This window comes from Pristis pectinata, chromosome 18 (assembly GCF_009764475.1).
Source record: "Pristis pectinata isolate sPriPec2 chromosome 18, sPriPec2.1.pri, whole genome shotgun sequence".
Taxonomy (NCBI): domain Eukaryota; kingdom Metazoa; phylum Chordata; class Chondrichthyes; order Rhinopristiformes; family Pristidae; genus Pristis; species Pristis pectinata.
In genome coordinates, this window is record NC_067422.1 from 6,271,270 (window position 1) to 6,283,896 (window position 12,627).

The 12,627-nt window shown below is 38.2% G+C and overlaps 1 protein-coding gene across 5 annotated transcripts in view; it reads right to left on the reverse strand.

The window, feature by feature from the left end:
• Positions 1–445: 445 nt before the first annotated feature.
• pecam1a (platelet and endothelial cell adhesion molecule 1a) overlaps positions 446–12,627 on the reverse strand; it is an 83,910-nt gene continuing 71,728 nt past the window's right edge. For all 5 annotated transcript variants that reach the window (XM_052033122.1, XM_052033125.1, XM_052033124.1 and 2 more), the window contains 5 exons: positions 12,150–12,185; positions 9,676–9,726; positions 8,123–8,182; positions 5,697–5,722; positions 446–3,140 (listed from right to left, as the gene is read on the reverse strand). In XM_052033122.1, coding sequence (XP_051889082.1) covers positions 3,030–3,140; positions 5,697–5,722; positions 8,123–8,182; positions 9,676–9,726; positions 12,150–12,185 — 284 coding nt within the window. In that variant the 3' untranslated portion in view covers positions 446–3,029. The remainder of the gene's footprint in view (positions 3,141–5,696; positions 5,723–8,122; positions 8,183–9,675; positions 9,727–12,149; positions 12,186–12,627) is intronic.

Here is a 12,627-nt window from a genome sequence, read left to right on the forward strand (position 1 = left end):
GATCACTGCAGAAAATGTACTCTGGTCTACGCACCTATTCTTCAGCCTGTTTTCTGGTCTTACTGTGTGCAGTGAGTAGCACTGTTTCATTATCTCGGCAGAATGGAACCTAACACTGATTATCAGCACATATCACTACTTACAAACTTATTATGGAGAGAAAGTTTTTGATGAAGCAGATGAAGATTGATGGGCCTGGGCCTGGGCACTCGACGTTGTTCTGACTTTGATGTGATGCACAACCAGCAAACCACAACATATTTTTAACAGTGTAACAAATTGTTAAAGAGCTTCTTCCCCAATTCAATCTGACTTGAGCCTTGGAGGAGGAATTTGTGTGTTTAACCTGCACCCTGAATCTGGCTTTCACGTGGAGCCCAGTCACCTTCTTAATTACGGCTCAGATCGGGACAGCACACAAAGAAAGTCTCTTGTACAGCAGTGGTGACGTTCTCGAACAAGTCAGTTTATTCAGGCCTTTTACAGTGTACACTGGGGAGCACTTAGAGCAAGAGCTCAAAGATACTCCACAGATCTAAAAGACTTGCAGCAATTTATTGTATTCGCGTTACAATAGTTACATGCAGATTTCACAATTTCGTCAATAACCCACTTCTCTTTGTAGTATTTGATCTTTGTTTTATCTCTGCAAGGGTTGCCTCTAACTGCCTGACAAATGGAATGCTTTCTTTGCCAGACAGCAGTATCCCCCATTCTCCCTGCAATTAGGTGCTCTGGTTTATGGTCTTCTTCTGTCGTGACTCAGCTTATCTCATGATCAGTTGTCCTGCACTTAAGCTGTATTCTAACCTCCATTTGTTTATGTCTGTTCCAGCCAGCTATGTTCTGCAATCTAGATACTTCCTTGCTCTTTTTTCCTAAGTGACCTTTAAGCCATCTCCACTATTAGCCTGTTTTCCCATCATCCCTTTCTAATTTATATGTCACTTAAATTGACCATATTACAAACTTTCCTAATTTTCTTACTATTTCTAAGATTCCTTCTACAAACCCTTTGATCAAATTCTGTCTTGACGTCAGGAGCAGCTCACTTTTGGACCAAAATGAAACTGCTGGAAGAAATCAGCAGGTTAAGCAGCATCTGTGGAAGCAAAGGGATGGTCAGTGTTTCAGGTCAAGACCCTGAATCAGGACTTCTGGAACTCAGTTGTCAATGTTTGGGCAGTGATTGAAGGTGGTTGCAAACACTTCAACTTTATCTTTTCCACTCTCAGAAAGCAAGTAGTCAGTGAGCCTTTTCCCCCTGATGGCATGCTGCTGGTGCAGCTGTTAAATAGCCAGATGAATAATCCAGATACCTGGACGAATAATTTTGAGACCCATTCAAATCCCACAAATGCAGTCGTGGAATTTAAATTCAGTTAATAATCCAGAATTTAAGAAACAACTAGGCTTGGTAATGATGGCTGCAAAAACTACTGGACTGCCCTAAAAATCCATCAGATGCACCAGTGTTCTTCAGGGAACATTGCCATTCTTTTCTGGTTTGACCTACGTGTGTCTCCAGCCACAACAATGTGGTTGTCCCTTAAATGTTCGCTAAGAAGGTCAAGCAAACGATTCAGTTAAAGGACAATTCAGGATGGACAATAAATGCTGGCCATGCCAGAATTGCTCATACCATGAAAAATTAATAAAAAATATAATTGTCTAATTGTTTATCACCTTTCCTCACCAGATGTCTGTAACCTTGATCTGATTTGTTGCTTATAGGATAGTTCAGCTCTGTCTATTGCATGCTACTTCCGCAGATGATCATGCCAGATGCTGCTCTTGGCATGCTCTCCTGTTTCACTTCTACTTATACAGTTAATCGTGCATTTTAGTCCTGTGTAGTTTCATCAGGTCTGTATGTCATTTTCAAGTATGCCTGATGTTGCTCCTGTAGTATATATCTTCTATACTCACCTTTGAGCCAGAGTTGATGGTCTGATTTCATGGCAATAAACATGAGGTTTATGCCACCACAAGGTTAGAGATGTGACAGAATGAATTCTGCTGCTGTTGCTAATAGGTAACAACACACAATTAATGTCCAGTTTTGGAGTGCTACAAATGTTTAACATAGTTATAGTGGCAAGCAAGATGATGGAAGATGTACTTGTTGTGAAGATGGAACTTCACCCTCACTAAGAGTTGCTTACTTGTATGTACAAGTTCTGTACAGGGTCAAATTCTTTCCTCAGATAGGTTCTCTCAACATTTGCAGTGAGCACTATCTGGCAGCATTGTCTTTCTGGTCAACTTGGTCAGTTACATCATTGAAGTCCCTACCCAGAATATATTCTGTGCGCTTGCTGCCCATGGTGCTCCTTCATAGTGGTGTTCAACATTGAAGAGTACCTATTCAGTTGAGGGAGAGAGTTGGGTGTTCCAGTATCAGCAGGAGGTTTCCTTGCCCTTGATTGACATAGCACATGACTTTAATGAGTCAATGATGAAGACCTACAGAATCAGTCCCTTCCTATCATATGTCACGTTGCCAGTGGTAGGACATGACAAACCCAGGGACAGTACTTCAGGCATAAACAAGCAACTCCTTTCTTTATGGCCTTTGTACAACAATGCACAAAACCACTTCTGCTTTCACTATTTTCGAGCTGGTTTGTTTCCTTATTAAAAATAAATCATTTGTTTTTCATCATATTAACATGATGGCCAGCTACTTAACACAAAATGAAGAAAAACATAAGCTCAGTTAATGAAAAGAGTAGCTATTTTCTATTGAAAATCAAAAAAAAAGAAATTTGAGATAACTAAAAATGCCGGAAACACTCAGCAGGTTAGGCTGCATCTGTGGAAAGAGAAGCAAACTTAATGTTTCAGGTTTGACAGAGGGTCTCAGATCTTAACTGTTTTCACTGTTTCCACAAATGTTGCCTGACCTGTTGACTGTTTCCAGCATTTTCTGTTTTCATAACTATTTTCTACTTTTGTTTAGTGAATTCTCCAACTAGAAAAATGTGATTATTCATCTAGAGTTCTGACATCTCAATGGCCCTCCATCACTATTTATTCAAATTAATCGTGGCATATACTGTTCCTTCTTCTTGTCGTGACGCATTCTCATTCTTCGGGGATGCTAAGTTAAGTTGGGTATATACCACCTCATCTTCATTCTGTTACAAGAAAAGAACTGTCAGAATTATTTCTGGAGTGCTCCATTTTTGTATTGACATTGTAATAATTAGATGTAGATTGATGCATAATATAACAGCTCAGTTGTGTAAGAACTATTCCACAAGCTTCCTGAGTCAATCATCTAATTATTTTTTCAGTATAAAAAATTGAGTGGATGTCTGTATATGCACTAAAACAATTTTGTATCTTCCTGTATCTAGGTACGTTCCCTAATCCATGATCATATTTTTGCGATCACCAATTTTTCTTCTCATTGCTGTAGTTTTGGGAGAAATTTTTTTCTGAGGAAATTATTTTCCAATATGCATAGAATTACTTAAATATCCTATCAAGCACGATAAAAACTAGCTTTTCAAAGACTTTTATCAACCTAAGCAGGTGATAAGTCTGAGAGAATTGGGCAAGGAATCTAAGAGGACAGGAGCCTGCTTGACCAGGTGCCAAATGTAGAATGAAAATAATCAGGGATAAGATGAAAGCCGATGTTGCCAGAGATCAAGGGGAAATAAACTTAAAACCGAGGCCTAAGAAAGGTTGAGAGAAGGATAATGGGGACATTGAAGTTGAAAGCTAGTTGATCTGGGTGAAAGTGAGATGTTTGGAGTAAGGTGAACAGATGGGCTGTTCAACTTAAAGCTTGAATGTTAGAGTTGAATTTAAACTTTTGAAGACAGTCAGCACAGCATCAAGATCATTAGTGAATTTGACCATCAGGTTGACGAAAGCATGGAGTAATGTATTGGCAAAACGGAGACTGGGCAAGGGTGGACTTTGTGGAAAAAGTAGGAGTGTGGTTTTGATATAGCAGAAGATGGAAGGAGGGTAACTGAACTTAGGGCATGATTAGAGGCTTTTGCATTTCACACTTCCTGATTAAGTCTCTGATTGGATCCTGGAAGATTATTTGAGTCAAGGCAAGACGCCATCTAATGAAAGTAAAATAAGATGGCTTTAAGTTCATTTGGTGACTTTGGCTCAGCTGGGCTTTGTCATAAAGACAAGTTGAAAGGTATAAGAACAAATTTTGGATTGATAGAGGAGGCAGGGAGGTGGAGTCTTGTGTCATCAGCTGGTATAAAGAAGCTGATCTGACACTTTTCTATGACAGGGAATTACATGGATGATGTGAAAGGATGCATATCCAGGTACAGAAAAAAGGATACAAGGAAGGAAATAGAGCATGGACCCTAAGTTAGAAAAGGCCCAGGCATGCCACTTTTCATTTCTTTTGTCTTGGGCACTATCCTGCTTCAAGTCCTATAATGCAGTACTATACACAGGATTCCAACAGCAGTTTAGCAAACAACAAGCATGTGTTCATTATATCCATATTCTTTATCTTTAGGCTCAAAACTAAAAATTCTTACCTCTTAAGATGTATTCCCTATATTTTTAAACCTAAATCAAATTATTCTACATTTTCTACATTAAACAACATCTGCTACCATTTGCCTCCCCTCCTTGGACTCTGTCTTTACCTCTCATTGTCTTGGTGAAGCAGCCAGCATAATCAAAGACCCCACCCACCCGGGTTATTCTCTCTCCTCTTCCATCGGGTAGAAGATACAGGAGCCTGAGGGCACGTACCACCAGACTTAAGGACAGCTTCTACCCCACTGTGATAAGACTATTGAACGGTTCCCTTATACAATGAGGTGGACTATGACCTCACGATCTACCTTGTTGTGACCTTGCACCTTATTGCACTGCACTTTCTCTGTAGCTGTGACACTTTACTCTATACTGTTATTGTTTTTACCTGTACTATATCAATGCACTCTGTACTAACCCAATGTAACTGCACTGTGTAATGAATCGACCTGTACGATCGGTATGCAAGACAAGTTTTTCACTGTACCTCGGTACAAGTGACAATAATAAACCAAGACCAAAACCATTACCAGCCAATTTCTAGTAGCTTTTCATTGTTTGTGTCCAACTAGTCCTCTAATCATGTGACCACATTCCCCTAAAGTTAGAATGCCATTATCCATACTCTAATCCCCAGGTATTGCTTTTTCAAATTAAAAATAGTTTTAAAAAAAGTGCCTGATCTTCATATTTCCTTCATCTATCCTTAATTGTTGCTTCAAAAAAAACTTTTAATTTGCATTTATTGCAATTATTGTTCTTTATAAGCAAATAGAAAAAAAATCAATAAAGATCTGAACCACAACAGGGATGAAAATACCCTGTCTTCTCTCTCCCTCCTAAAACCAATGACTGGAAATTCTTTTTCACACAAAGAGTGAGCACTGTGTGAAATGGGACTTCTGGTAATGTAATGAGAGCAAAAACACTTGTTTCATTAAAAAGAAAACCGTTGAATGCTAGATGTAAGCTGGGAGAGGTCGGGGAAGGTGGATGGCTGTTTCGTTCTTTCTGGATGGATCTGCTCAGGTGGTGCAACTGGCGTTCATTCATATCCATATAATTTTATAAAGTTGAAAACTTATGTAACCTGTTGGAATGTGTTACGTGCTTTCATGGTAACGTCACAGAAAAAGAATTAGCAGCAGTAAAATTTTACTTACGGAGCAAGAACTGTCCACGCTGGTATCTGCAAAAACAAAATTAAAGCAATATGATTAAGTGGAAGTTAATTATGATGTGTACAAATTAAATCTTCAAGACATTGTGTTTATCTTCATAACCTTTTATGCATCACTCTCCCACCTCTGTTGGTCAGTGTCTCTGCTTTGATGTTTGTTTTATCTTCCAGTTTTTCTCACTCTATTGCCTTTACGTTTACTCATTCTAATATTGCAGTGTCCGTTGCAGCTGAACTTCAGCGATTTCTGATAAAAAGCTTGTCGAATTTTTCTGCTTTTATCTCAGGTTTCTAATATTTCAATTATTTTCCTTTTGTAATTTTAGAAAATAATTCTTCTCTTCCCACTTATTTACTTCTCCTCTAGAATAATCTTTTGTTCAATGTCTCAATACTAGCCCCTTACAGTTTTGACTATCATCTCCTTTATACTTCCCTATTAGGAAAGGCAGCAGGGATAAGCAATTAATCACAGGCCACATGTAAGTTATTGGAAAAAGTTCTGAGGGACAAAATTAACCTAGACTTGGGAAGGCAAGGTTTGTTCAGGAATAGTCAGCACAGCTTTGTGGTGGGTGTTCCTGTTTGACTAATTTGATTGAGTTTTTTTTTCAAAATAACAAAATATATTGATGAGGGCAGATTATATGGCCTTCAATAAGATCTTTGACAAGGTCCAATGTGGAAGGCTGGTCCAACAGAATAATCCCACAGGATTCAAGGTAAATTGGCAAATTGGATCCAAAGTTGGCATACTAATAGGAGACAAAGGGTGATGGTGGACGTTTCATTTTGTGATTGGAAGTCTTTGACCAGTTGTGTGCCACAGGGATCAGTACTGTGACCCTTGGTGTTTGTTATTATATTAACGACCTAGATATAAAAGTAGGAAGTATGAAGAGTAAGTTTAGAAAATTGATAGTGAGGAAGATTTTCTTATGTTACAGAACAATATTGATCAACTGGTATATTGGGTGAAGCAATGGCAGAAGGAATGTAATCCCAGTAAGTGGGACGTGATGTATTTTGAGAGGTCTAATAAGGATGGGAAATATACCATAAATGGTAGAGACCTAGGGAGCTTTGAGGAACTGAAGGATGTGTGTACAAGTCTCTTGATCACTAGAAGTAGCAGCACAGGTAGATAAGGTGGTGAAGAAGGTATGTGAGATGTTAGCTTTCACTAGCCACAGCACAGAATATAAGAGCATGGAGGTTATGGCACAACATTATAAAACTTTGGTTAGGCCACAGCTGGAGTATTGTGTGGCGTTCTGGTCACCACGCTTTTGGAAGGACATGAGTGAAATGGAGAAGGTGCAGAGATGATTCGTAAGGATGTTGCCCACGATTTCAGTTATAAGGAGAGACTGGTTTGGTTTCCTTGGTGCAGAGGAGGCAAAGGGAGGACCTGATGGAACTATAGAAAATTATGGGGGGCAGAGAAAGGGTGGATTTTTCCCCATTACAGAGATGTCTGAAACCAGATGGCATAGGTTTAAGGTGAGAAGTCAGAAGTTCAGAGGGGATCGAGGGAAGAATTGTTTTACCTAGAGCACGGTTGCAATCTGGAATGCACTGCCCAAGAAAATGGTGGAAGCAGGTATTCTCAAAACATTTAAAAGGTATTTGGATGAGCACTTGAGTTGCCAAGGCATTAGAAGACTATGGACCAAGTGCTGGTATATGGGAATAGTGCAGATGGGTATGATGGTCGGCATGGATATGATGAGTCAAAGGACATTTTCTGTGCTGTATAACTCTATGACGCTATATTATGTCACCTTAGGCAGTCCTTAAGTTTAAAGATGACCCCAGTGTGTTGGATGTTGCACACCAGCTGGCATACAGTCTTGACAGAATGAACACTTGGTCCAATGAAAAGGAGTTCAAGACAATTGAAGGTCAGGCTCTGTCATGCTCCTTGTGTTGCAGAAGTCATATTGGAGCTGCAGGGCCACACCTTGGTGAAACATCCCAGCAGTTCCAGCAGGGAATATTGGAAAAGGTAAGGTTAGAGGTCAAATCTGATCCAGTGATTTATGAAGTTCTTAAAAGCTTTGGATAAGTGAATGATTGGTCTCACTGTACTATGCAATGTTAGCAGGCTATAATTTTGGTGGAACTGTTTCAGTATTTCCAAATTGACTAATGAACTACAGTATTGAGGTAGTTATATAGTACTTCAATAATTTTAGTGAGGTTATTCAAACACTTCAGCACAGCATGAACAATATGTGATTCATACTTTAAAAAACAACAGATTTATAATAAAATTCAAGGGGTAAAATGTAAAGGGTGAGTTTGCTCTCAATATGTCAATAAACTGTAGCACCAGTGTAAAATAAATTAGTCCAGTTTATCATTTTACAATTAATTCGGTTTGAGTAAAATATAAAGAGATATTACCATAATTTTGTTTTGAAATATTGATGTACTTCTCCTCACCATCACTCTCAGAACCATTTCCTGCAAAAACATGGAACAGTATGAGAAAGGCTAAAACAGACTTCAAGTTTGGTTTAGGTATTATCATAGGTTCAACGTAGCTGGTGTCTACTATAAAGGATTTATTTTTATTTCCAATATCTAGTCATTTGCTTGTATAATGCAGAGCTGTAATATTGAGAGCTCCAAGTTTTATGAATGAAATACATAATCTCACAAATGAACAATATTTCTATAACCTCCAAAAGATGATTGGATTAGGATTTGGTGAAATGGGGACATGTATGTAGTCAAGATGCTTTACCTTGTACAAAAGCTAAATAATTTTGCCAGCAGAGCAGCTCAGCTAGTGGAGCTGCTACCTCACAGTGCCAGAGACCCTGGTTCAATCCTGACTTCAGCTGCTGTCTGCCTGAGGTTGGTATGTTCTCCCTATGACCATGTAGTTTCCACCGGCTGCACCAGTTTCCTGCTATATCTCAAAGTCATGCGGGTTGGTAGGTTAATTGGTGACTGTAAATTACCCCTAGCGCACAAGTGAGTGATAGAATCTGGGGAGATTTGATGAGAATTTGAGGAGAATTAAAAGAAAATAGGATTAATGTAGAATCATTATAAATTTGTGGCTGATGGTTGGCATAGACTCGGTGGGCTGAAGGATCTGTTTCCGTGCTATATCTCTTTATGCCTCTGTTACTATAGATTGTGGAAAGCAAGAACAAAATGAGGAAATACTCAAAGCCTTCAGTAGATCAAGCAGCACCTCTGGAGAGGTCAATGATCTTCCACTAGGTGTTCTGTTGAAAAGTCATTGACCTGAAACTTTATCGATGTTGCTCTCTCCACAGATACTGTTTAACTCCCGGAGTATTTTTACCATTTTGTTTTATAGTTAGCAGGTGAATGTACAGGGGACCAATTATAGTAAATCTCATTTTGGTAATTTTCTGCACAATATAGAAAATAACCCATGTGGCATCTTTAACAGACCATCGGTGACCAGTTGCATCATTTCACTTCCTGTCTCCTTTGCCAACTCTCACATAACTGATCGGCTGATGTTGTGTAGGAAGCCAGCAGTTTAATCTCTTACTCCCATTCTGATGGAGAGTTGGCTAACTAAGCTGTCAAACCCACCCCGCTCTCTCAGGAGTGAGCTCTTGCTGAAACTCTTATTGGGCTTGCATTCCAAGCAGCTACTTAAGCATGCACAGTGTCTGTGTCCACATAAATTAGCCAAAAATGCTAACAAATTGCCTGCAAAGTTTCACAGATTATCATTAGAAGTATGCAATCTTTAGACTGTATTGAAATATTTGTTTTCCAAAATTGTGTGATCTATTGAAACAGCATAACTATTATTTAAAGTCTCAGAAAACAACAAAACATCTCTTGTTGATTAAAGATAGATGTGGGTTAAACTCTAATGCAATAGTTTAGATATATCAAAAGTATACCAAATTAAGCATACTTGTTTATGAATTAAATGAAAAACAGTTGTCATATGGTATTACCGGTTCCTTTTGATGCTGAGATGTTAACGTAGTCCTTCTCCTCATATGTGCCTGAATTGCAAATATATATAGCCAGAAATTAGAAATATACCAGTACAAAGTTTACTTTTTAAATTGTTTTACTTGAGTAATTTAGCAAATAAATCACTGCTAAAACCATCTTTATTTTTCATTTAATAACTCATCAATAAAAAAATTGTGGAAGAACCTATACTGAAAATAACAGTCAAATAGTTCCAGCTAATTAAACCCAGTCGTGAAATGATGGTTGTTTTATCTTTGACTGATGTTTGTATTTGGAAGTATTCAACACTTGGGAACCCTATCTGGAGCACATTTGCGACCATTGTGTATGTTTTGCATGGCAAGTTTGCTACAAGATTCTTTAATGAATCTTTTATTCAAATCATTCCAAATAAGGCAATTTTATTTTTATATCAAAACAGAGTCACCTGCTTGTATATTGGGGAGGTCAGGAATTGAAGAATTCAGCTCCACTGATACAGAAGATGGATACAAATGATATATCAGGATTCATACTAATAAACTTCTAGGAGCCAGATAATCAGCTAACTCTTGGCCTTGCAGAATCGAAGAGGAACTGACGTTGTGACTCAAATATTGGGCAATATTGGAAGCAGCTGGCATCATGTGACAGATGAAGATTAAGGAAGTTTGAAACAAAAATAGAAAATGCTGAGAACTCTTAGCAGGTCTGGCAGCATCAGCGAAGAGAGAAACAAAGTTAATGCCTCAGATCAACAGCCTTTTGTGAAAACTGAGTGTCTCATCATAGTGTACATAGAGTTGGAACAAGATGACTGCACGGCTAATGCGTTGACAAGGTTGGAAGAAATGTTGCATGCATTCAACACAAGGTACTTTAAGGCCCAAGTCGTATTTAAGAACTCCCTAGTTTCAATGTCAATGCCTTACTTATATCAAATGAAGAAAACTTCGCCTAAAAAGTGAAATAAATGAAATCACCCATGATACTTTGAAAGAACATTGATATTATCATAGAAATATGCAGCACAGAAAAGGGCCTCCGAGTACACCCACTGTGATGTCTATCTACGCCAATCCCTTTTGCCTGCATTAAGCCTGTACCCCTCTCCTATCCAAGTACCTATCCAAATGTTTTTTAATCATTCTAATAGTATAAGCCTCCTCTATCTCCTCTGGCAGCTCATTGCAAATATTCACCACCCTTTATGTGAAAAACTTACTTCTCTGATCATCTTTAAATTTCTCTCATCATAAACCTGTGCCCTCTAGTTCTAGACTCCCTTATGCCGTGAAAAAGATTCTGATTCTCTATCCTATCTTTGCCCCTCATAATTTTGTAAACCTCTATAAGGTCACCCCTCAGCTTCCTACATTCCAGTGAGAATGAACCCAGCCTACCCAATCTCTCCTTATAACTACAGCCCCCCAAGCAACATCCTGGTGAATCTCTGCTGCACTCTTTCTATTGCTACTACCTGTAGGGTGACAACAAGAACTGTATCCAATATTTTTAAGTGCGATCTAACCAATACTCTGTACTCTTAAGCGCAGTCTAACCAATGTCAAACCAAGATACTAACTACCTTTTTTTTTACCTCATTTTGGAGCATGACGTGAAAATTTGACATTAAATTACAGACAAAATGCTCTTCAGCAACATCATCATCTACGAGAGTATTATGTATGCATTTTCCTGATGTCCCTTTTCCTCTGTTACTCCACAATTCAGCAAAGAAAATCTTGCATAACGTACACCAAGTAAGAAAAATGATGACAAAAGAATTGTATATTCTGTTCTCCAAAAGCTGTGGCACTAAGGTGGTGTGCCTTGGTTTTCCTATCCACTAATCGGTTCAGTTTTGCATTACTTTTTATTTAAAGGTACAGTGTTTATGTTGAGAGATCTCTCATCCTAAACACATTAGAAGTTAATAATATGTTGAAGGAATCAAACAAGTTTCTGATACGGCGAAGAAATGATAACTCCATGATGAAGAATTATATACTTGTTTAGCTGATTTGCAGAGCAATATTATAACAGTGCAACAGCTTGGGGTTGAATAATATATATTGTTTGCAAATATAAAAGAAATACGACAGGGATGTGGTGCAACAGTGGGGCAGTATTAATTGTCTTTCCTCAGCTGACCTGTAGACATTAAGATATGACTATCTAGCAACTTTTATGATTAGTTTTTGACTGTGATTTCAGATGTGGGTTTGACTTTGTGTTGTCTAGTTGTGAACCTATTACCATAAGCTACTATACATGTTCACATGATATGTCTTATATTCTTCTTGATCGTTTTCATAGATTAGCTAGCTAGTTCTCATTCTCTTTGAAACTTAAACTATGTTTATGCCTCGTTATAAAATAACTTAATGAGTCCATTGTGGTGCAAATTGAATACTGTTTGGAAATAGAGGTTTGTAAAGCTTATACAACTGTAAATGTGACATATTACCTTCTATGAGTGCATAAGAATCTGTTTGGCTGAGTCCTGCAAACACAGAATTCCAGTCATTATGAATTAAAAAGAATTAAAGAAAGACTTACATTTATATAGCAAACTACATGATCTATGCAGAACACTTTGACATGTTTTATAGCTAGTTCTGAGCACTTATAATGTAAGAAAGCAAAGCAACCAATTTATACACAGCAACCTTTCACAAACAATATTATGAGAAAGATCAGGTCATCAGTGTTAATACTGAGTGAGGGATACATATTGCTCAGATACAAGAGATAACTCACTTTTCTTCCTCAGAATAGGTCCATGGAATCTATTGCATTTGCCTGAGATAGCAGATGGGACGTTCGGTTAATGTTGCATCCAAGTGCAGCCATTTCTCAGAAGCCCACATGGGGTTAGTCTAGATTGTTAGTGGTTTAGATTCTATAGTGGGACTTGAACCCATAACCTTCTGAATCAGAGATGA